Here is a 22826-nt window from a genome sequence, read left to right on the forward strand (position 1 = left end):
TATTTCGCGGGCTTGTTCGGAATATACTGTCAGAATGAGCAACGCCCACGAAAATACTCTAACTTCACGTCAATAGTCAAGTACTGTCCTGGTGAGTAAGCTTGTTGATAACTTGCAACAATTTTTTCAAAAACTGCCCTAATAGGAGCCAACTTATTAGACTGTTGTCTTTCTTGTCGATTATCTACATTATCGCAACGTAACCACTGCAATAAAAATGTAAATCTATTGAATGCCATCACTAAATTAAATATATCGATTCCTGTACCATTTGTTCGCCAAAGGTCTTTCAGATTACGATGACTATTTCTATATACACCCGCTAGGTAGAGAAGGCTAAATAATGCCTTTATTTCAACAATATTGGTCCTGCTACAATATGCTTTATCTTTGTAGGCAACGCTTTTTTATCTATCAATACATTGGTGCAGACCGTGATACCTTCAAGTATTTCTTCATAAAAAAAGAAGCCGGCACTCTAAAAGAGTCTTAGCGTTTTTAACGTATTGTTTTAGATCCTGGTAAGTTCGAAATTATGTTCTCTGCCCTCGTTCCAACTGCTTTATTACTATGGTGTTTTCTCCATTTTGTTTTGAAATCCCTACCTAAATAATAAAGATATTTTTTATCTTCTCTTCGCTTATTTTCAGATTCCAATACTTCTAGTTCCTCAATTTATTTATTTTGTTCACCATCAGACTGATTATACTTATGTGATCAGTTTCGTTTTCATCGTCGGAGTCCATAATTTCGTACTTATCATCTTCGAGTTCCTGCCAAAGTGCCAAAAGAAGTTGTTTGTCTTGTTTTTTTTTGTAATTCGTTCTAGAGAAAAAAGTTTATTTGTACAACAAATAACGCCACGAATTAAAATTGTCTTAGTTACCTTGCGAATTAAAATTATGTCTCCGTCACCGAAGTGGGGTCTAATCGGATTGCAGAACACTGTACTTACTTTGACGATCAACTTACAACTGAAATTGGTTCAGAATACCCAACGGCAACATGTTTTAGGAAGCTAAAGGCAACCAATAAAACATCCGTGTATTTGGTGTATCCGTGTACATAGAATTATGCTAGTTCTAAGTGTGTTGGATATACCATTAGACCCCACCTGGGTGATGCCGGGTTAAGTTACCAAGTATTTTCTGTATTAGTTTAACGAATTAGTAAAGAAAAGTGTATGTATAATTTCCACCTAGAACGACGTCGTGTATGTATATGCGTTGTTCCTAAGTAAAGTTGGTTTTATGGTTTTTACAAAAATATCATATTCGAACGACGTCGTACAAGATAAAAGTCTCTAATCTTTTTTTAACAAAAATTCTCATTTCCGCCCGGAATATAACTTACAACTTCTTTTTAAGTTTTTACACTCAGCAAATTGACGCACTTACTACTAAAGTTCTACTACTACTAAAGTTCAAATTATTTTTGTTTTTTTCTTTCCTTTTTTGGTAAGAAGGCCACAGATTTTAGCTTTTTCTCTTTTTTTCCTAACATACCTGCAATATAAAATGAAATCAGGAAAATAAAAGGTTTCTTCCTTCATTTATTATTTATTTCGTAGTAAAGCCCCATATAACAATTGTTTGTTAAATAATACAAATATTATTTATGCTTAGCGTATGGAACGTAAGACTCTAACAAGCATTTCTTTGTCTATAGAATCTATTATTCTAATAACCTTTTGCACAGCTTTTATTTGAGCATCACTAAAACTGCCTTTCATATGCTGTTCTGCTAATTTTGTTAGTCTCTGAAACAAATACAAATTTGTTAAATACATAGAATTCTTTTTATTGCGTCTTAAAATAGGATTTTTTTATGAAGCCATGTACAACAGCTTATACAGAAGATGGAATGACAGATACCGTTATAAATATATTAATTTAATAAAGAATTCTTTAAAATGAAGCTATCACTGACACAATATCAAAAACCGGGTGACTTCACTGAACATCTGGAGATTTTAAGAATTGGACTAATGCAATTCATGATAATACACACAAGGAAGAAGAAGAAAGATTTTGAAACTGTTTTTGTGACATGTCTAAGTTAAATATTATGTTTATATGGGATTAAGCCACCGACCGTCTATTTACAGTCGATGACTTGTAGTTTAAATCACATCAATTGTTTTTATGTACGTTTTTTGGAGAAGTTGTAAACGATTGGTCCTTTAAAACGAACTACAGCCTTGTAGATATGTAGTAATATGCAAGAGTCGGAGCTTCATTTTTTGTTTGCAAAGGATCGTATATTCCAGGCTGACATGTCTTATTCTAATATTTTAAAAGTATTTTTCAATGTAGTTTTTTATCAAAGATCATACCGAGGAATCCAACTTTGTCTACATATTAAAGCAGTCCTCCATTCAAATATCAGTTCTTCAGTTGCATTTGATAACTCTTCGTAAAACGCACTTGTCTGGTTTTGAGGGTATTGAACTGAAATCCACTTGTGAACGACTATTCTTTAATATGATTTATGGTTTTTGGACATGGTTATGGGTGGTTGTTAGGTTCTTCTCTCTACAAAGTATAACTAAATTATCTGCATAAAGCCTACCTTTTACAGAATGTTTAATTTTTACGGTAATAGAGTCCGTAGCTGTAAGAAACAGAGTTGTGCTAAGGTTTGACCCGTATGGCATACCATTTTCTTGGCTTCTTATTGAGGAATATACACCGTCTACTCTGACTTTAAATTATCTAGTTTCAATACGTTTGATATGTATTTAAGTCTACTACCTCTAATTTTCCATTTGCTAAGGCTTTTTAAAATTGAGTATTTCCATACTGAATCGTAGGCTTTACTTATGTCAAAAAATATTCACAGTGTTGTTTAATTGCGAAATACTCATGTATTTCTAATGCTACATGAATAATATTGTCTACATTAGAATGATGTAATAGAAGAAATACCAAAGCCCACAAGAGAAGAAATTGAAGAAATAATAAAAGATATGAAAAACCAAAAAAGTCCCGGGGAGAGCGGAATTGTGACAGAGCATAAAATATGGAGGAGAGGTCTTAATAAACAAACTACGTGAGCTAATACTAGAAGTATGGGATGCCGAAGAAATGCCTCAAGAATGGAATAAGTCGATTATAATTCCTATACACAAAAAGGGAGATAGAACTGAATGCACAAACTATAGAGGAATATCCTTATTAGAAGTAATGTATAAAGTACTCGCCATACTAATTAAAAAACAATTAGAAATATATATAGAGAAGAATCTAAGAGAATACCAGGGAGGATTTCGGAAAGGAAGATCAACAACCGATCAAATTTTTATGCTAAAACAAATCCTGACCAATTGCTATGAATACAACATTTCAGCACAAGTACTTTTCATTGATTACAAAGCTGCCTACGATACAATAGACAGAAACAAGTTAATAGAAACACTAAAAGAATTCCAAGTGCCAGCAAAAATTATAAGATTGGTAAAAATGACAATTAGACAAACCATTTGTGCTGTGAGATGCAACGGTACAGTCTCAGAAGAATTCGAAGTGAAAAAAGGTGTTCGCCAAGGAGACCCGTTGTCTACATTGCTATTCAAAATAGTTCTAGAAAAAATTGTAAGGCTTAGTGGGATAAATAGGTCCAGAACTATTTTATACAAGGAGCACCAATGCTTAGCATACGCTGATGATGTGGTTCTCATTGCAAGAAATGGAAAAGAACTATCAAATATAACAAAAAGACTGATTCGGGAAAGCTCTAAAATGGGACTGAAAGTTAATATTAATAAATCGAAGTACATGGAGATCTCGAGCAAAAAAGGAATAAGCACCAGGGGATCCTTTAAATTGGAGGTGGAGAATGGATCAGTTGTAGAATTCGAGAAGGTGGATGAATATATGTACTTAGGCACTCTTATTGATCAGACATGTAAGGAAGAAACTGAAATCAACCTGAGACTGACCAAGAGCAACAGGTGGGCTGGAGCCATGAGCAAAATAATTAAGGCGAAAGATATATCTCGTAATACAAAAATAAGAGTATACAAAACTATAATTAGACCCACAATGCTATACGCTGCCGAGACATGGACTATGAACAAAACCGTACAGAACACATTGGAAGCATGGGAAAGAAAGATACTTCGCAGAATATTTGGTGGAAAAGTAGTAGAGGGAGAATGGAGAAGACGAACGAATGCAGAAGTGTATCAGTTGTATGCTAACCCTACAATAACAAAAGTGGTGAAGAAACGTAGACTAGAATGGCTCGGCCATCTAGAAAGAATGCAAGGTAATAGACTAGTCAAGAATATTGCTTGAAGAGTACCTGAGGGCAAAAAAAAGAGAGGAAGATCAAGAAAGAAATGGAGAGATGTAGTGATGGAAGATGTCAGAGAGATGGGACTCAGAGATTGGAAGCTGTTAGCTAAAAATAGAAAACGATGGAAATTATCCATCCAGCAATGGACCTAAAAGGCCTGTTAACGCTGTACATACATACATTAGAATGATATTATAGGAAACCACTTTGTTGTGGTATAATTAATTTTTTTGAGTCTAGATACCACATAAGTTTGTTATTTATTATTTTGCTTAAACTACATATACAAAAAAGGGTGTACATTATGTGAAACTATTAATATAATTTCAGAGTATGAGGACTGTATTGAAATAATTAGGAGAGGTAGTAATGGGTGATACAGATAATAGCCAAATCAAGTTTATAAAAAATCTGACCAATATTGCTCTTACACACACTCGCAATATTTATAGGCTCTAATTAGCGATATTCACATGCGGTTGGTTCTCGTACGAGGATAGCTGTCTTTGCCGGTTTCTACACACGTGTCTCGATGTAGTAACGCTAAGATCAAGAGATAGAGCACATTTACGTCTGTTGTCTACAAGATTCAAAAGAGGATTCGCGGTATTTTTCGCCTTACTATCAATGAGAGAAAGAATGTCTATTACTAGCAGCAGTCGGCAGTCAAGAGAGAGGGCGTCTGTTGATAATGACAGTGTAAACAATCGAGGGGGAGTCTTTTTCCTTTGCTATTTTAAAACTGTCTGTATTTCTAAAGGAGTGAGGTTAAAGTGAGAGGCGGAATTATTACTAAGAGTTGGAGTAGCGTAATGATTTTAATATTGAGGTGAAGAATGATAGTAATTAATACAGCGAAAAATATGACATGGTTTTTTCCATGTGAAGTCACAGATATTGGCCTCTATGTTTCCCGATCTAATTTTGATTTACTTTGTTTAGGACTAGGAAATGAGGCGTTCTTTGCAAAAATCCTATATGTCAGTTTTTTTCGGAAATGGACTTACGCCCTCTATGGATTAAAGGACTAATTATCTACGTTTCTTGCGTAAGAAACTTCCATTAAAACCACAGTAGTCCAAGATATAAGCGACAAAAATATAGGCGATTTTGCATAAACCCTATATTTATGTCAAGCGCAATTTCCTGCAAAAACCACAGTTGTTAATGACTATTGGTGTTTTTGCAGGAAACTTTATCGCTTGGCTCTCAGCAGGTTTTTATAAGTTAACGTTCCTTCGAATAGTTGTGTGATTTTATAAGTAAACACGATAAACCAATTTAGTAAAATGAGTTTTATAATAAATACAAGTAACAATGAACTCTAACGACAAAGTTCAAATAAAAATGTGCCATTAAAAAAGAAAAGGAAGAGTGCTGAGATATACAAAGATAAAACAGGCAAGAGTGAAGGGACAAAAACATGTTCATTATAAGGGCATAGAAAAAGTACAAGTATAAATGAAATCCTTCATAAAAAATCAAAGAAAAAAATAATGTTATATTGTAAACTGTGTGTAATCATCAAAATAATAAATCACTAATTTGACAATTTCCGTAAACTTAAGACGGTTCAATTAAATAACTTTTTTTTTTAAATATCTTTTATGTTGTAAATAATGACAAATAGGGTTTTTGCAAAGATCGCCTCAGTTGTAATTGAATGTCCCCAGGATTTTGGAAATAAATTATTCGAGATTAGGTTGAAGATGATGAGAAGTGTTCTTAAGATGGGTAGGTGAAACCTAAGTATTCGTTGAAATGACACTTTTATGATTGTTACCCTGTATAAATTATTGTCTGTGTTATAAATCATTTCTTATATTATTTTTAGCTCAATTTTAACTGGTCTATACTCGATTTGAAAAAGCATGATAGTACAGCTTTTATGACAGAAGATTTAAACTGTCTTCGTAGTAGTCTGTTGAAAGAAGAAAAATTATAAACATCGATAACTTGTTGTCTTAGTTTTGTAACGGGTGTTTTTTAGAGGTACAGAAATGTAAGTTGGCTACATTTTTTTGACTTTGGCTATTTTGACAGCTGTCAAGTGATTTGTGGTAAATTTGGTTTGGCATGTCAGCATGAATAGAATTGACGCCTGAACAACGCTTCCAAATTGTGCAAATTAATTTTGAAAATTATGGTTGTGTTCAAAATACTCGCGCACTACGTTCATTTTATGATCAACATAATAGTCCACCAGAGCAATTAATTCGATTAACGATAGAACGTTTTCGCATTACGTTTACTCTAAATTATAATACGCATCACGTAGCATAGAGAAAGATCCAAATCAGTCTCTCCGTCATCGTGCACAGGAGTTGGATATGTTTCTATCCACTTTATGGATAATTTTGGGGCAAGATCTTGGTTTGCATGCTTACAAAATCAAACTCATGCAGGAATTGGAGCTACACGATCATCTAGCAATGCGTTGCAATGAGTGGGCCCTAAACGAGATTGCTGTTGATGAATGATTTTGGATGAATAGCTAGTCATTAAACTATTACATCTGAAAAAACTGACTATTTAATGTTCTTTATCGGCTGATAGAATCATTAATTCGTACTTCTTCAAAAACGATGCTTGCCAGAACGTTACAGTCAATGATGACCGCTATAGAGCCATGATTACTGACTTTTTCATTCCGCAATTTAACAATCATAATGTACAGAAGCTGTGGTTTCACCAAGAGGGCGCAACATTTTAAATAATTCTTGCCACAATTGATTTATTAAAGAAAAGGGGTTGGTAACCGCATAGTTTCACGTTTCGGATCCATGAAGTGGCCTCCAAGATGGTGCGATTTAACACCGCTAGACTATTTGCTGTGGGGATGTGTGAAGTCGCTCGTCTACAACTGAATAATAAGCCTGAAACGATTGACCATTTGGAGAAAAACATTCGCTGCGTTACTGCCGATATACGGCCATAAATGTTGGAAAAACTCATCGAAAATTGGATCTCCAGATTAGATTACTTCAGAGCCAGCCATTGTCTAAAGATTATCTTTCGAATAAAGGTAATTTCATGTCAATTTAAAAAAATCACCTCTATTAAATTCCAGTTTAAAATTCTATATCTCTAAAAAAACACCCTTTGCTAGAATTTATAAAAATAATGTGACCACTCCGATAAACTTTGAACACAATGCAACGTACAATAAAAATATGATCAGGGTCATAAAAGCTGTGTTATTAATTATTCTTTGATTTAAATAAATAATGTTTCTAAACTTACTCCTAATGCATCATCCCCAATCTGTATTATAATGTCTAAAACAATGCCTAGATATTTTTTTAAAGATGCTTCCAAGGAATTTAAAACTGAAACTAGTGTGTCAACTAATGCATCAAGGCTCATATTAATAATTTTTGCTCCATCAACAACTAGAGTTTTAAATAGTTCTACATTGACAATTTCTTTAAGTTTTGGGATAGCTGCGAGTATTTTTTCTCTTGCTTCTGCACTGAGTACAAAGTCAAGTAGTTTAAGATTTTCTTTAGCTAATGGTAGAACTACGTGATCGACGACTCTGAAATTAAAAATAAACTTAAATTAATGTTATTTTAAATGCACAAGATAAACATTTCTTTTAAGTTATAATGTCACTTGTCAACAATAATTATCCAAATTCAACATTGAAGTTATAATTCATTTCTTAATATTTGACATCACTTTAAAATTCTAATCGTGTTGTAACTTATAAGCAGGTACAGAGCACAACCAGGTTTTTCTTCTTGTTACATGCTCGGTCCATGATATTTTCAGGATTCTTCTATACACCCATAGTTCAAATGTTTCCAACTTTTTAGTAGTAGACGCGTTAAGTGTTCATGCTTCTATCCCGTAAAGCAGAGTCGAGACAATATAACACCTTGCTAGCCCAACTCTTACTTACTTACTTAGTCCTAAGCCTTTCTACCGTTAGATGGCCTAATTACCTAAGGCTGGTTGGGTTAAGTTTTGCCTCATTTCCATGCCATTGACACGAGATTTTTGTCTCCCAGTCAATGTCCATGACTCGCTATTATACATGATTGTAGGTCTAACTACTGATTTAACGACTGCCGTTTTTACCTTCTCCGGTATTTCTTTTTTCCCCAAAAACGTTGTTTTCATAGTGTTAAATAAGCTTCCTGTTCGTCCCATTCTTTCATTTATTTCCATGTCTTGTTTACCGTTTGATTCAATTATTGCTCCTAGGTATTTAAAATGTTCCACTTGTTCTAGTTGTTTTCCATTTAATTGTATTGCGTGTGTCTTTCTCTTATTTGAAATTATCATTGTTTTTGTTTTCTCTGTATTTATTTTCATATTTAGGTTTGACAGTTCTTCTTCTAGGATTTCAAGGTTGTTCTGTAGGTCTTCTCTGTTTTCTGCTATCAAAACCATGTCGTCTGCAAATAGAAGCTCTGATAGTTCAGTCTGTTTTATTTGCCAGTATCCTAATGTTAGTTTTCTCATTCTACTCTTGGCTCTCTTTATTGCTTTATCCAGTACCACTGAGAACAGCAGTGGGCTCAACACGCATCCCTGTTTGACGCCTTGACTTGTAGTAAATTCTTCGGATTCCTCGTTGTTGGTGCTTACCGTATTTGTATTATTATTATACAAATCCTTTATTACATCAATTGATACCCTGTCAACTCCTCTTTTCTTTAATGTCCTCCATACGTCCTTTCTTTGTATTCTGTCAAACGCCTTTTCCAGATCAATAAAGCATACATGTATTTCTCTATTTTTATTACTTTCTCACTTATTTGTCTTATTGTGAATATGTGGTCTTGCGTGCTTCTGTCCTTCCTGAATCCACATTGTGTATCTTCCATAGTTGGTTCTATTTGGGTTTTTATTCTTGTTTCTATTATTCTTGCGAATACCTTTCCAGGAATACTTGATATAGTAATACCTCGGTAATTATTACAGTTTCTTTTGTCGCCCTTTTTGTGTATTGGTAGTATAATGTCTTTCTTTCAGTCCTGTGGAACTTCTGCTCTCTTTATGATATCATTCATTAGTTCTTTCATGCTGTCCACTTCCTCTATTCCCATGAATTTTATCATTTCTGGGGTGATATTATCCTTGCCTGGTGCTTTGCCTAATTTAACTCTTTCAATTGCCTTTTCTAGTTCCTTTGTTGTTATGGGTTCTACTTTTTCTTCTTCATTAATTTCTTGTATCTCCACTATGTTGTCTACGTCTGTATGAGTTAGCTCTTTGAAATGTTCTCTCCATCTTTCCATTATTTGGTTTTCTTCTGTTATTACCTTTCCATTCTTGTCTTTTATATTCGGCATCATGTGTTCTTTCTTTTGTCTGAGCTGTTTTAATGCGCCATAGAAGAGTTTTTGGTTTTCTCTATAATTATTTGTCATTTTTAGTCCAAACTTTTCCCTTAACTTTTCTTTTTCTGCTTTCATAGCTATTTTAACCTCTTTTCTTTTTTCTTTATATGCCTTATAATCTTCAGGGCGCTTTGTACTTAGATATCTCTTTCATTTTTCTTTTTTGTTCTTTACTTTTCTTCGTATTTCGTCCGTCCACCATTCAATTCTCCTCATGCTATTATTTGCTAGCCTAACTCTTGTCTAAATTCAGTTTTCTTGCAAGTACCTTTCTCATTTTATTGAAGTTTGTTCGTGCTTTCTCTATTATAACTTTGATTTCTTTGAAGTAATCGTTTGTGTGATTAATTATTGTGCCAAGATATTTGTAGTTTTCAACTTGTTCCAAAGTTTAGAACTGGTTAGGCTAAGGAAATAAGCAAAGAAAGTACCCTGTTTGTGACACTCCGGTCAGGCAAACAACAGTTGTTTGGAGTAGTACAAACCTCTGTAACAAAAACCTATATGTTTCCTGCAGTCGATTTTTTGGACTTTACTAATTATTAACAAATAAATGTCAACAGTAAATTTTCGCTTTTTTCGTCTATCAGCAAAAAGTGAAGCATTTGAAACAAACTTAAGACTAACAAACTTATAAGCTATATAAAAACTTTCAAATCAGCGTTTTTTAAATGTTTCTATCCTTGTTTGTTGCTTAGAAAGTTGCAAAATAAATTAAAAATTTTGATTTTTTATAAATAGTAAGAACTTTTTTTAAAATAACTTATAATCTTTGTATTACATGGAATATGGGGTCTTGCAGTGCACAAAATATAATCAAAATTTCAAACTGAACATTAAAAGTTATTTAATTTATTTATCCCAAATTAATTTTTTTTCCAAGAATATAAAGTAGAAAATTATTTAGTTATAATAATTATACGCACAGATTCTGAAAGAAGAAAATTTATTCTATTAATATCATTTGAAAATAAAAAGGGAAATAACATTTTAATATATTGCAAAATAATTTTGCAAAAACATGTCGATTTTTGGCTTATAAACAATTTTAATAAATTTTTAACTATGGCCTGCAAGAAAACTATTTTCTCATGTTTGGACAACCTGCATTTTTTCAAAATTTTAAAAGAAAGTTATCCTAGGACAATTTGGAACGAAGTGAGTCCCTTTTTCCGTTAAAATTGTTAACAGTTTTGTTTATAATAATTAAGATATCTTATGAACGTCATTTAAAAAACATACTTTAAAGCTTTATTGTGCAAAATTCGAAAAACATTGCTTTTTATTAGAATCGTTCACAAAGCTTTAAAATGTGTTCCCAAAATCGGCCGGCTGTTAAACTCGCGGGAGAGGTGGAGGAGGAAGGAGCTGTTAACTGTATCTCTGGTTCTTGTGTATAGATTTGACGTTTATTTTTTTAATTTGTATGTATTTTTTGCGTATATTACTAATATGTATTATTTAAATAAATAATTTTTAAAATAAAACATCTTATTTATTAAAACAATGTTTTTTCAATTTTTTATTTTCTCTAGTAACATTTCAGGTAATTTTTGTTGTAAAATATAAATATGTATAAATAATACATACTTCTTTAATAAAGTCTTATTCATACCAAACTATTTTTTATTTAATATTATTTATTTATTCAACAATTTTTAAACAAATTAAAAAAAATGTTTTTTTGCTTCAAAATTACTTTTTTTAATAATTTGAGTTATTCTAAGACAAAAGTAATTTTTTTGTTTTTTTCGTAAAACAATTACTTTAAACGTAAAAACAATTAAAATACTGAAAAATGTAGATTTTAATGTTTGTCGAGACCATTTTTTAATAGGTTTGACATCAAATTAAGAAAAACAAAGTCCGTTGAAAATATCCATAAACAAATTGATATAGCATTGCTTTTCGGAATATATAGCCTTGACGAACATCACGAATTATACAAACAAGCTGAATCTTGTATTAATAGAAAGAATTTGATGCTGCAATATCACCGTAAAATGTTTACCCAATGTTTACCTTCAGAACCTGCTAATTATAAACAAAAGGATACATTTGTTTCAAATAAAAATAAATTTTTTTATTTGTTGAAAAACTGTAATAAATAAACAGCCCGATGTAAACTTTGGATAAACTTTTTACTGTAATGTTGGAGCATCATACCCTTTCAATTCAATTAAAATAAGACTCAGCTTAAGTAAACTTAGCAGTAAGTAAAAAATAAACGTCAAAAAAATGTTCGTCAAATCTATATTGAAACGGAATGGTATATAATTTTGTTTATGCATGTTTTTAAATTCGATATCGAACCTATTGAAAAATGGCCTCGAAAAACGTTTAAATCAGCTTTTTTCGGCATTTTTAATTGTATGTTTGCATTTTACGTTTAAAGTAAGTACTTTGCGAAAAAAACAGAAAAATAGCTTTTGTCTTAGAATAATATTTTTTCATAATTTGTTTAAATTGTTAAATAAAGAAATAATAATAAATAAAAAAATATGAAAAAAGGCTTATTAAAAAAGTATAAATTAATCATAAATAAAAATTACCTAAAACATTACTGAAAAAAACTAAAAAACTAAAAAAAAATGTTTAAACACATTTGATGGTTTGTTTAACAATTTAGTTTTTTATATTCAGTTTTTTAAAAAGAAATGTCGAAATACAAAAACAGGAACCAGAGATACAGTTAACAGCTCCTTCCCCCACCACTGCTCCCGCGAGTTTAAAAGCTGGCCGATTTTGAGGATCAGATTTTGAAGCTTTGTGATCGACTTCTTTAAAAGATAATCTTTTTCAATTTTTGCACAATAAAACTTTAACGTATATATGTTCATTCAAATGACGCTAATAAAATCTCTTAATTATTATAAATCTGCTATCATTTTTTTAATAAAAGGGACTAACTTCGTCCCAAATTGTCTCAGGACAACTTTTTTTCTTTTAAAATTGTGAAAAAATTCAGGTTGTATAAATATGAAAAAATAATTTTCTTGTAGGCAATGGTAAAAAAGTTAGTCTAATTGTTTATATGCCAAAAATCGACATGTTTTTGCAAAATTATTTTGCAATATTTAAAATTACTTTTTCCTTATCTTTTTTTAAATGATAAGAATATAATGAATCTCCTTGTTTCAGTTTTCTGACTTATATTCTCTCGAAAAATTTTAATTTGGGAAAATCAAATTAAATAACTTTTAAAATATTGGACCTATCGGTTTAAAATTTTGATCATATTTTAAGTACTACAATAGCCAATATTCCATATAATATGGAGATTATAAGTTTGGTATAAAAAAGTTATTATCATTTATAAATATCTCAAATTTGTTTCAAATGCTTCACTTAACCCATTTACGGCCAAAGGTGCGTAAACGCAACCGTTATTGTTAATTTTTTTGGCCCGAAAATAAAGTTTTTAATGTTTTCTTTTTATTGAAGTATCTCAATAGATTGATGTATATAGTATCATTTTTCTTTTGACAAAAATATTACTTTTTAAATATTTTAAGATTATTATAATTTTCCACAATTTATTGATTTATGTACATCTGCATACAAATTTTTTTCCGATACTAATTATAAACATAATTCATATTTTGTATTCTATAATTATAAAAATATGTTGAAATTTTTATTATTCTAAAACTTATTCATTCATACTAGAAAATAAGGCCTATAATTGCATGTTTATACGATGGATTCGTATACGCACCTTTGGCGGAAACCATATATTTTTTTCGTTAGACTAAACAATCTGAAATTACGATCTCCTCAATAGTCAATACACTTCATTCACTATATAGAATTGCTATGTGCTGTAAATGTTATATTTGTTTTTTTCTTGACTTGAATCAGTTTGAAAGTTTTCTTGTATTGTTTATTTGTTTTATATTCCATATAAGTTGTAATGAGGTAAGCTAAATACTGTATATAGTGGTAGTGCATTTTTTTGTTTATTTAAGTAAATTCTCAAAATATGAAATAAAGAGGGCACTAACAACTAAAGAGTTAATGGCTTTGTTAGAAGAAGACACAGACTCTGAAAATGCTGACTGGTTTGATGTGGTTTATGTGCCGCCAGAAACAGATGAAATTTCCGATGTAGAGACATTGATGATAATATTATTGGTGAAGAAGGAATAAAAACGGATATTGCAGGTACATATGAAATACAAGTGAATGAAAATTATGATGATTTTGATTATGATATTCTGCTAAACCACAGATCAAAACGTCCAAAGAAACAACCAGGCAAAAATAATAAATCCAAATTTGTCTCAAGTAGGGTAAAAACAGATACTTCTTCGTACTCGGCAGTAATTCAACCATATAATATCAATCCATGGAGCCAACCATCGAGCTAAGTCACCTATTGAAGTTTTTTTACTCTTTTGATAAATAAGTAAGTGAGAGCATTATATTTTACAAATATTTATGCATCGAAGAATAACCGTCACGATTTTTAAATGAATGATATAGATTTAAAAAAAATTATTCGCATATGTATTTTATCTGGTTATCACACTCTGCCTCAAGTTATTATGTATTTGTCGAAGGATGAGGATAAAGAAGTGCACATCGTAAGAGAAAGCATGAGCCGAAATAGATTTCGTTCAATCAAGCAGAACATAAATTTGTCAGATAACCTTACTGAATAACAATGATATATTTGCAAAATTGTCACCAATTTTTAAAATAATTAACCGAAATTTTGCACAATTTGGAGTCTTTGCAAAAAATCTTTCCATTCGCGGGCAAAATGGACGACAAAATGTTCATCCGTGGAAAACCTGTTAGATTTGCTTTTAAACTATGGTGTTTATATTCTGATACTGGTTATTTGTTCAAATTTATTCCATACGGCGAAAAAACTGAGAAAACAGATAATAATTTTAGATTAGGAACGGCAGTTGTTTTGAATTTACTTTCGATAGTTAAAAACCCACAGCAACATAGGTTTTTTTTTTCGACAACTTCTTTACGTCATATGCTCTTTTTGGACTATTCAAAGAAAAAGGATTATTTGCAACAGGAATAGTAAGGGAAAATTGCACTGTTAACTGTCCTCTAGAAGAAAACAAAATTATAAAAAAAAAGGAAAGAGGTTCATATACATATGCATTCGATTCCAATTTAGAAGTTTTGGTGACAAGATGGAACAATTATTTAGTAGTGACTGTAATGACAAATATGTGTTTTACCACTTACGAAAACTAAACGTTATAACCGGAAAGAACACAAAGAAATTTTTATCCCTCGGCCTGATCTAATTCACCAATCTAACCAATACGTGGGTGGAGTGGATCTGCATGATAATGGCATTGTGAATTACCGTATTAAAATAACAGGAAAAAAGTGTTGGTGGCCGTTGTTTACTAATACGATTGACAGTATGATGGTCAATAGTTGGAAAATTTTTAAAATTGCGAATGGTTCTAAAATTTCCCAACTGGAGTTTCATTCAAGATCAGTTCTTAACTTACTAAATTATAGAGGACATTCAGAGAATAGTGAAGAAACCGCCAAATCGTTGTCAAACTCAGTATATGGACGTCCATCAAAATTTGATTTCCCAGATGAAACTACATTAGACAATATTGACCACATTATAAAAAGAGACGATAATAGTACAAGAAAAAATGTTGGATGTGCAAAAGTAATACTATTTATTTAAATAAAAAATGTAGAGTGCATTAACACCCCGAATGTTTTGAAAATTGTCATCTTAAAATTTAATTTACAGTTAAGATACAATATGTTCCTTTATTAAAAATTGTACCAGTATTCGGCCAAAGGTGCGTATACGAACCCACCTGTTTTTTCTTTCATTAGAAAAAAAATTCTTTTTGGTTGTAAATTAGTCTTAATTTATGTGTTTTTAATCCAATCTAATAAATCAATTGTCAAATTTCTCTTTGTTTATTGTCTCGGCCGGTAATGGGTTAATTAAGTCCAAAATATCCAGTGCAAGAAATATATAGGTTTTTGTTATAGAGGTCCATACTATTCAAAACAACTGTCGTTTGCCTGGCTGGATCAGTGTCACGAAAAAAGCTTATTTTCCTGGGTTATGTATGCATCTTCTCACTCTGAAATATAAATATATTAAGTGCCATGATAATCCAAATATCAAGTAAACGATGGCTATTGAAGTTGAAGTGAAATGTCTTTCTTCTCCATCCCCTAATGACAATTGTTTTGAGATCCTGTACCAAGTCGTCGAGATATCTTAGTCTACTATCCTCTAGTTCTACTTGCTACTGGGTTTTGGAACGAAGATATTCTTGTGGGGTTTCCAGATTTCAGTTTGTACAGGTGACCAACTCATCTTATGTGGTTATCTTTACTATTTTTACTATAGAGGGCTATATGGGCCCTATTAGAGTATGGAATAGTTCAAAGTAATATCGTTTATGCAATATGCCATTTTAACCCGATCACCCCGACTCAAAAAAATATCAACATCTCAAATATTAATAAATAAAAAATTACATTACAAACGTAGCTCCGTTTACTTATCTAATCTATATATCTTTATAAAACATAAAGAGCTACTTGATCTAGAATTGTTATTCTACTCATATCTTGTTTAGAAACGGGATACTTAAATTAAAAAAATATTGAAAAAAAATTTATAGAATTTAAATGAGGATATACAAAAGGATAAATCTGTTTTTGATTTCCGCTTCGCCAACTTTTAATTCCTCATCTATGAGTGTAAAATGGTACTTAAATTGCAAACTTACGTGGTAACAAGTTCAGTTGCATATTTAATTGGGTCTTTATTATAAACATGCCAAGCTGCCTTCAGATCATTTACTTCAGCACTAAAATAAAAATAAACAGTCATTAAAAATATTTAAAGCTTGTAAAGTAATATACGCAATAAAAAATAATTAAATTACGAAATAATATAACAAATGAATAAAAATATTTATTGTAACATAACAATAAAACAAGTGGTTCTAATTTATATAAACTATTTATTTGAAATTTACAATACAATATTCTCTTAGCAACTAACTAAAAATAACAACAGTCTACCTCTATTCCCGCAGGTCTGAACGCCTCGATCTGCAAGCTAGTCGATCCATCTTAAAGATTCCTAACCACGCATTAATGTTACGAAAGATTTAACCCTTACATAGGGAACGTCAAAATTATCTTGTTTATTATACACTCCCCTATAAGATCTGAGCGTCCCGATCAGCAACTTTATATGTAGGCCCAGAATGGCGGAGTCTACAGGACTCTTCAGCTCTGCATAAACCCCTTTAGAAAGAAATAACAGTCTACTGTCTGAAGGAGACGATCTCTTCGGGTTAATGCAACAGACAGTAATTCGTACTCCGGTTTCTCGAAAGATCAATTCAAGCATGATTCTGACAATCTTCCAGTTCAGATTTTTTAGTGTATGGCCCATTTTGTAAGGCCAAATTCTTGATTTTATAATTGAACACAATTTTGTTCAATTTAGTTAATGCAAATCATATGTCCTCGAAGCTTACCGTGTGTGTATAAGACTTCCTGGTCACCATATACAGCAAATATCGAAGCCCATCTTTTATTCGGAGTACTCTTCCAATTTTAGGCTGCTGATTTTGCAACTCATCCAAGCGACCGAACTTCTTATTGCATACGGACAAAATTCCTTAAGTCATCTCCAGATTTTGGGCAACACAATGTCTAGCCGCTAGACAGATGTTTTCTGGAACACTTAACAAATCTTGCTGAATTTCTGTGGTCACTCTGGTCATCGGTCATCTTAAATCTAATGCTAAAGGGTTCGTACTTCTTCTGTTTCATTTGAGTCAGCATAAGGTGCAAGACGATTTATGTGAACAATTTTTGGTTTACCTTCTTCTTCAAAAACTCTCTTAAAAAGTTATTAATTCGCTATATTACATCATTTATTCTCTTTTCAATTTCATGTGGACCTTCCCATTGTTTTTGCAGTTTACAGACAAACTTCGACGATGTTGTAGATTATAAAGCCAGACAAGATCACCTACTTCAAAGCTTTCATTATTTCATAAAGAATAAAATTGATCTTTCATTCTGTCACTGGCTAACTGGATATGTTGTCGGTCAAGTTCATGATTGTTGTTCATTCTTAACTTCAGGCGGTCGACATATTCTTCGCTTGCAATATGTTCTATGGTGGGTCTGCAGCTAAACTCTAGGTCGCAGGGTAAAGGAATTTTACGAGCCAACAACAGGTATTTGGAAGTCTGGCCTGTAGTTTCATTTACGGCCGAGCAGTAGGCCATTAGGAATAAAGTAGTGTGCTGGTCCCAATTTCTTTAATCTTTTAATAGAACTTTGAACAGGTATTTACTCATCGTTCGGTTGACTCTATGGATTAAAAATGCAGGGATGTCGTGCTGGTCTTATTGACATCAATAAATTTACAAACATTTTAAAATAGGGTTTCCTATCATGCGTTACAATCCGTTTCTGTAAATAAACCTGCAATGTCGATTGCTCTATTTTCCATTGTTGGACTGCCAAGATTATACTGTTTCATGACTGCCCTTTCGTTTAACTAGACCATTACTGTTTGCACACAGTTCACATTTTCGGCATCATCTTTACAGTTCACCTAATAGAACCGTTCTTAACTGACACACTACGCAACTGACACTTTACTTTTAGGTGCGAATAACTGAAGCTTAGATTCTGTATTATCATTGTTTTCAAAGATCCTATACACAAGATTATCTTTTAGAACCAAGCAATTCTATTGGCTCCAGTCGGACTTGACTTCTGGGCTACATGCACTAATATTTTGCCAAAAAGTTATTTCACCTCGACGTATCCAATCCAATATTTTTTTTTTTATATATGGATCGTCTGCTTGCGCGTCTTATACCTGTTGAGGTTGCCATTGACCAATAATCACGGTGGTTCGTCGCATGGGGCAAAGCCGTTCCTCTAATTTACGACAGTAATTACAACTTGCACTTGATATTCATCTTGACAGATCACTGGCATTTAAATAAACTTTTTCAGCCAACGTAGGTGTATGTTTCAGTGTTAGTACCAAGGTAGATGTATATTTTAACTCTTTATATTTGTTATTTTAAATTCTAACTTTAACTAGCTCTATTGCTTCTTACAAGATTTTCTGAAAATATATGTTGAACAGCAGAGGTGATAGTATATATCCCTGTGGGATCCCATGTTTGATTTATATCGTTGGATTTTCCTGCGTCTATACGGATAGAAAATGTTTGATTGTAGTAAAGATTGCTAATCATTTTTAGATGACAGCTATTTATTTCAATATTTGTTAATATCTGCACCAGCTTTCTGTAATTTAATGTATTTAATGCCTTATGGTAATCAATAAAGCATGCATAAGCATCGCAATTCACATTCACTCTTTCACACTCACACTCACACTCTGAGAAAATTGAGAAAATTAATAAGCAAATCAGGAAACAGAATGTTGTAATCAAAGGGCTAGAACTTGAAGAATGAAGAATAAAAATAAACTAAGAGGCAAAAAATACACAATATTCCTTAGATAGTGATCTACCATAATCTGAAGCAAAAATACAGAAGGAGTTGAGGGATTTAGCAAGAGAGGAAAGGGGAAAAGGAAGAAACGCAAAAGTCGGATATGAAAACCTACGTGTTAATAACAAATGGTGGAAATGGATCCCAATTATCTAAAAGTGAGCAAAAACGACAAAAAACTAATAACGAAAAAGTGCAACGACTAAAAAGGCTAAAAATAGGATTTTGATTGGACAAGTGAATGTCAGAGGCACATTTGAAACAGGCGCATTGAAAAGCTTAGCGGATACCATAGAAAAGTACGATATACATATTTCAGCTATCCAAGAAACCAAATAAAAGGAAAGTTTTTGCACAGAGATTGAAACCTACATATTCATTAACAGTGGAGACTGGAAGATTATTTGGGGTAGGGTTTTTTGTTAAAAAAATTGCAGAACTAGTAGTAAACTTTAAAACAATAACAAGCAGATTATGTCAGTTAAGAAGGAGAAAAAAGTACGGACAAACAACATTTATAAAGGTTCGTGCCCCGACAGAAGATATAAATGAGGCTATTAAAGACTACTTTTATGAACAACTCAAAAAACTGATGCACGAAATATTGTATAATTTGAAAATATTTTTAGGAGATTTTAATGCAAAAGTTGGTAGGGAAGATGCTTACAGACAAATATCCAGCAGAAAAAGAAAACACGGACACAGCAATCTAGAGACTGATTGAATTTGCTTTTGACAATAATATGCGTATTGTCAGCACATATTTTGACCAGTAGCAGATTCATAAAGGTACTTGGATATCACCTGATGGTCAAACAATTAATTAGATAGACCATATATTAATTAAAACGAAACATATAAAGGCCGTCAAAGACAGTAGAAGCTATAGAGGAACGGATGCAAATTCAAACTTTTTTGCTAAAAGTAAAAAATGGAACAAATGATGCGCACATATACTAGGAGGAATAGCCAGCAGGTGAAACGATATCGTGGTATACTAATGTAAAACGAAGAAATTAGGAAACAACTCCAAGAATAAGTAGAAGGGAAACTATCAGGACAGGAATAGCACAAGACATAGACAGTAGGTAGGAACGACTTAGAAAAACGATTCAACAAGCAGTCAAACTAGCACTACCAAAACCCTCTCAAAGAAGACAAAAAGGATATTATATGATAATGATTGCATGAGAACGATTGATGAGAGAAATAGAGCCAGAATCAATAACATAAGAAAGAATAATTTAAATAATAGAGAACTATATACTGAGAAGAGAATGGGGACAAAGAAAACATGCAGAACAAAAAAAAGGTTGTACTTAAAAAAAAATTAAATAATATTAAAGATTTTGTAAATAACAGAGTCAGCAACTTCTACCAAGAAATAAAAAGAAAACACAGTCAGTATAAAACACCAAAATATGATAAAGATGAGGACGGACATTTAGTAGCACTAGCATAGACAAAAAACTAGGCAGATGGGCCAGATATTTTAAAACAGTACCAAACACCAATGAAGAACAATATTTTCAAATACAACAGCAACTGGAAACCGGAATAACAATAATAAAATACCAACAAACGGAGACGTAATAAAGAGTTTAAAAAATAATAAGGCTCCCGATGGAAGTGACATCATAGCAGAGTTCCTAAAGGAAGCTGGTCAAAGACTACAGGAAGAAATTTAAGAAATGATACGTGAATTATTGACCGAAGAGCAAATACCAAAACAGTGGAGAGAAGCTCTGCTATGAACAATACACAAAAAAGAAAATGATACCATATGTAAAAACTACAGAGGTATAGCATTACAATACACAACGTATAAAGTTCTAGCTTTATCAATCAGAAATAGAATTAATGCAAATATTGAAGAAAACCTGGATAAATATCAAAATCGTTTTAGAGCAAATAGATCAGTAATATACCAAATTTTTACAATTATATAAATCCTGGCTAGTGTATATGAATTCAATCTGTCACTAAACATAGTGTTCATTGATTTTCTACAATCATATTATACAATAAACAGACATAAATTGATCGATTAAATAAAATATTTTGACTCTTACGAGAAAATATTACGATTAATCAAATTCCTTCTATATGAAACTAAAAGTAAAGTCATAATAGGTCATATCTCTGACAGGTTTAATATCACTAGAGGCCTGCGACAACGTAACTTTTTGTCTACTGTATTTTTTAATCTAATACTGAAAATAATTATAAGCGAAAGCCATATACACACCAAAGGTTCAATCTACCACAGACATAAATGTGCCCTTTGCCCTAACAACAAGAAGATCAACAGAAGTAACAGAAATTTTTAAAAGACTCGAGAGAACAGCCAGGGAGTAGTGGCTAAAAGTAAATGAAGAGAAAACAAAGTCTATGGAGATGAGAGCAAATAATGAACATTTAGGGCAGTTTTGGAAAGTATCTGCTCCAGACAAGGAATATAACTTTGAGATAGTTGGACAGTTCGATTATTTGGGAGTAACGTTAACAAATAGAAATAAAGAGACTCAAGAAATCGAAAGAAGAATTAAAGTACTGGAACTCTAAATGAGATGCTGAGATCAAGGAAAATATCCAGAGGACAAAAAAAAAAGAATATATACAACGGTTATCCGACCGAAGGTGATTTATGCTAGCGAGACCTGGATCTTAAGCAAAACCATAGAACTGAAGTTGGATAGATGGGAGCAAAAGATACTCAGAAGAATATATGTAGGTCTAAAAGATGGGCATATCTGGACAAGACGAAAAAATAATGAAATATGGACAAAAAAAATTTTAAAAATTGAGAAAGTTTAAAGTCTAAGATGGCTCAGATAAGTAGCTAGAATGCAGGAAGAAAGAGTGCCCAAAGCATTAATAAATAATGAATCTTGCAAAAAAAAATAAAGAGGACCACCACGAAGAAAATAGAAGGAATCGATAAAAGAAGACTTGGGATTGTTAGGAGTACAAAACTGGAAAAAACTAGCACATGATAGAAAAAAATGAAAACAAAATCATTAAAGCCTTGGGCCACATTAAAGCCTACATTTATAAAAGAAAGTGGAATTGACTAAAGAATATATCAGCTATTAAGAAGCTAATATGGAGATAAACCAGTATTTTACAATATTTACATTTTATTTTTCTAAACCAAATCGATATAGATCGATACTACTATAATAAAAAAACAGTAAATAAACTTACGGAGTTATTTGTGCATGTGAAAAATAGAAGCAGCTGAGAAGAGAAATACATATAAGTAACATTTTGTTGGAACACATGTTGTAATATTTGAAATTGAATGCTGCTATGTTGGTGTCTAAAACCGTTTTAAATATCGAATTAAATATGTTCACTTCATATAGACCTTTATTTTCTTTCTGATCTACCACGCTTTTATTATCTTAATGGAACTTTGTTTGATTGACAATAAAAGCAATTCGGGCAAAACAATTGTAGTAAACAAATTAATTTTTATTAATAATTAATTTTTTCTCATTTATTATTCAGTGAAGAAACCATTAAAAAGTTTGATATAAAAACGTGACATATTATAAATTGTCTTTTCCTCTAAGGCGTTGGCGTTTACAATTAAATGATAACTCAGGTTTTTATGTTGGGTCATATAATTATTGATCACAGATA

The 22826-nt window shown here is 31.9% G+C and overlaps 1 protein-coding gene across 1 annotated transcript; it reads right to left on the reverse strand.

The window, feature by feature from the left end:
- Positions 1 to 1539: 1539 nt before the first annotated feature.
- On the reverse strand, positions 1540 to 22566 carry LOC140440054 (uncharacterized). Its single transcript, XM_072530300.1, has 4 exons — positions 22386 to 22566; positions 16403 to 16483; positions 7543 to 7837; positions 1540 to 1759 (listed from the first exon to the last, which is right to left on the reverse strand). Exons 1-4 carry the CDS (start codon positions 22460 to 22462, stop codon positions 1622 to 1624), a joined length of 591 nt encoding a protein of 196 aa, XP_072386401.1. The 5' UTR covers positions 22463 to 22566; the 3' UTR covers positions 1540 to 1621.
- Between the last annotated feature and the right edge of the window lie 260 nt (positions 22567 to 22826).

This window comes from Diabrotica undecimpunctata, chromosome 4, assembly GCF_040954645.1.
Source record: "Diabrotica undecimpunctata isolate CICGRU chromosome 4, icDiaUnde3, whole genome shotgun sequence".
Classification (NCBI taxonomy): domain Eukaryota; kingdom Metazoa; phylum Arthropoda; class Insecta; order Coleoptera; family Chrysomelidae; genus Diabrotica; species Diabrotica undecimpunctata.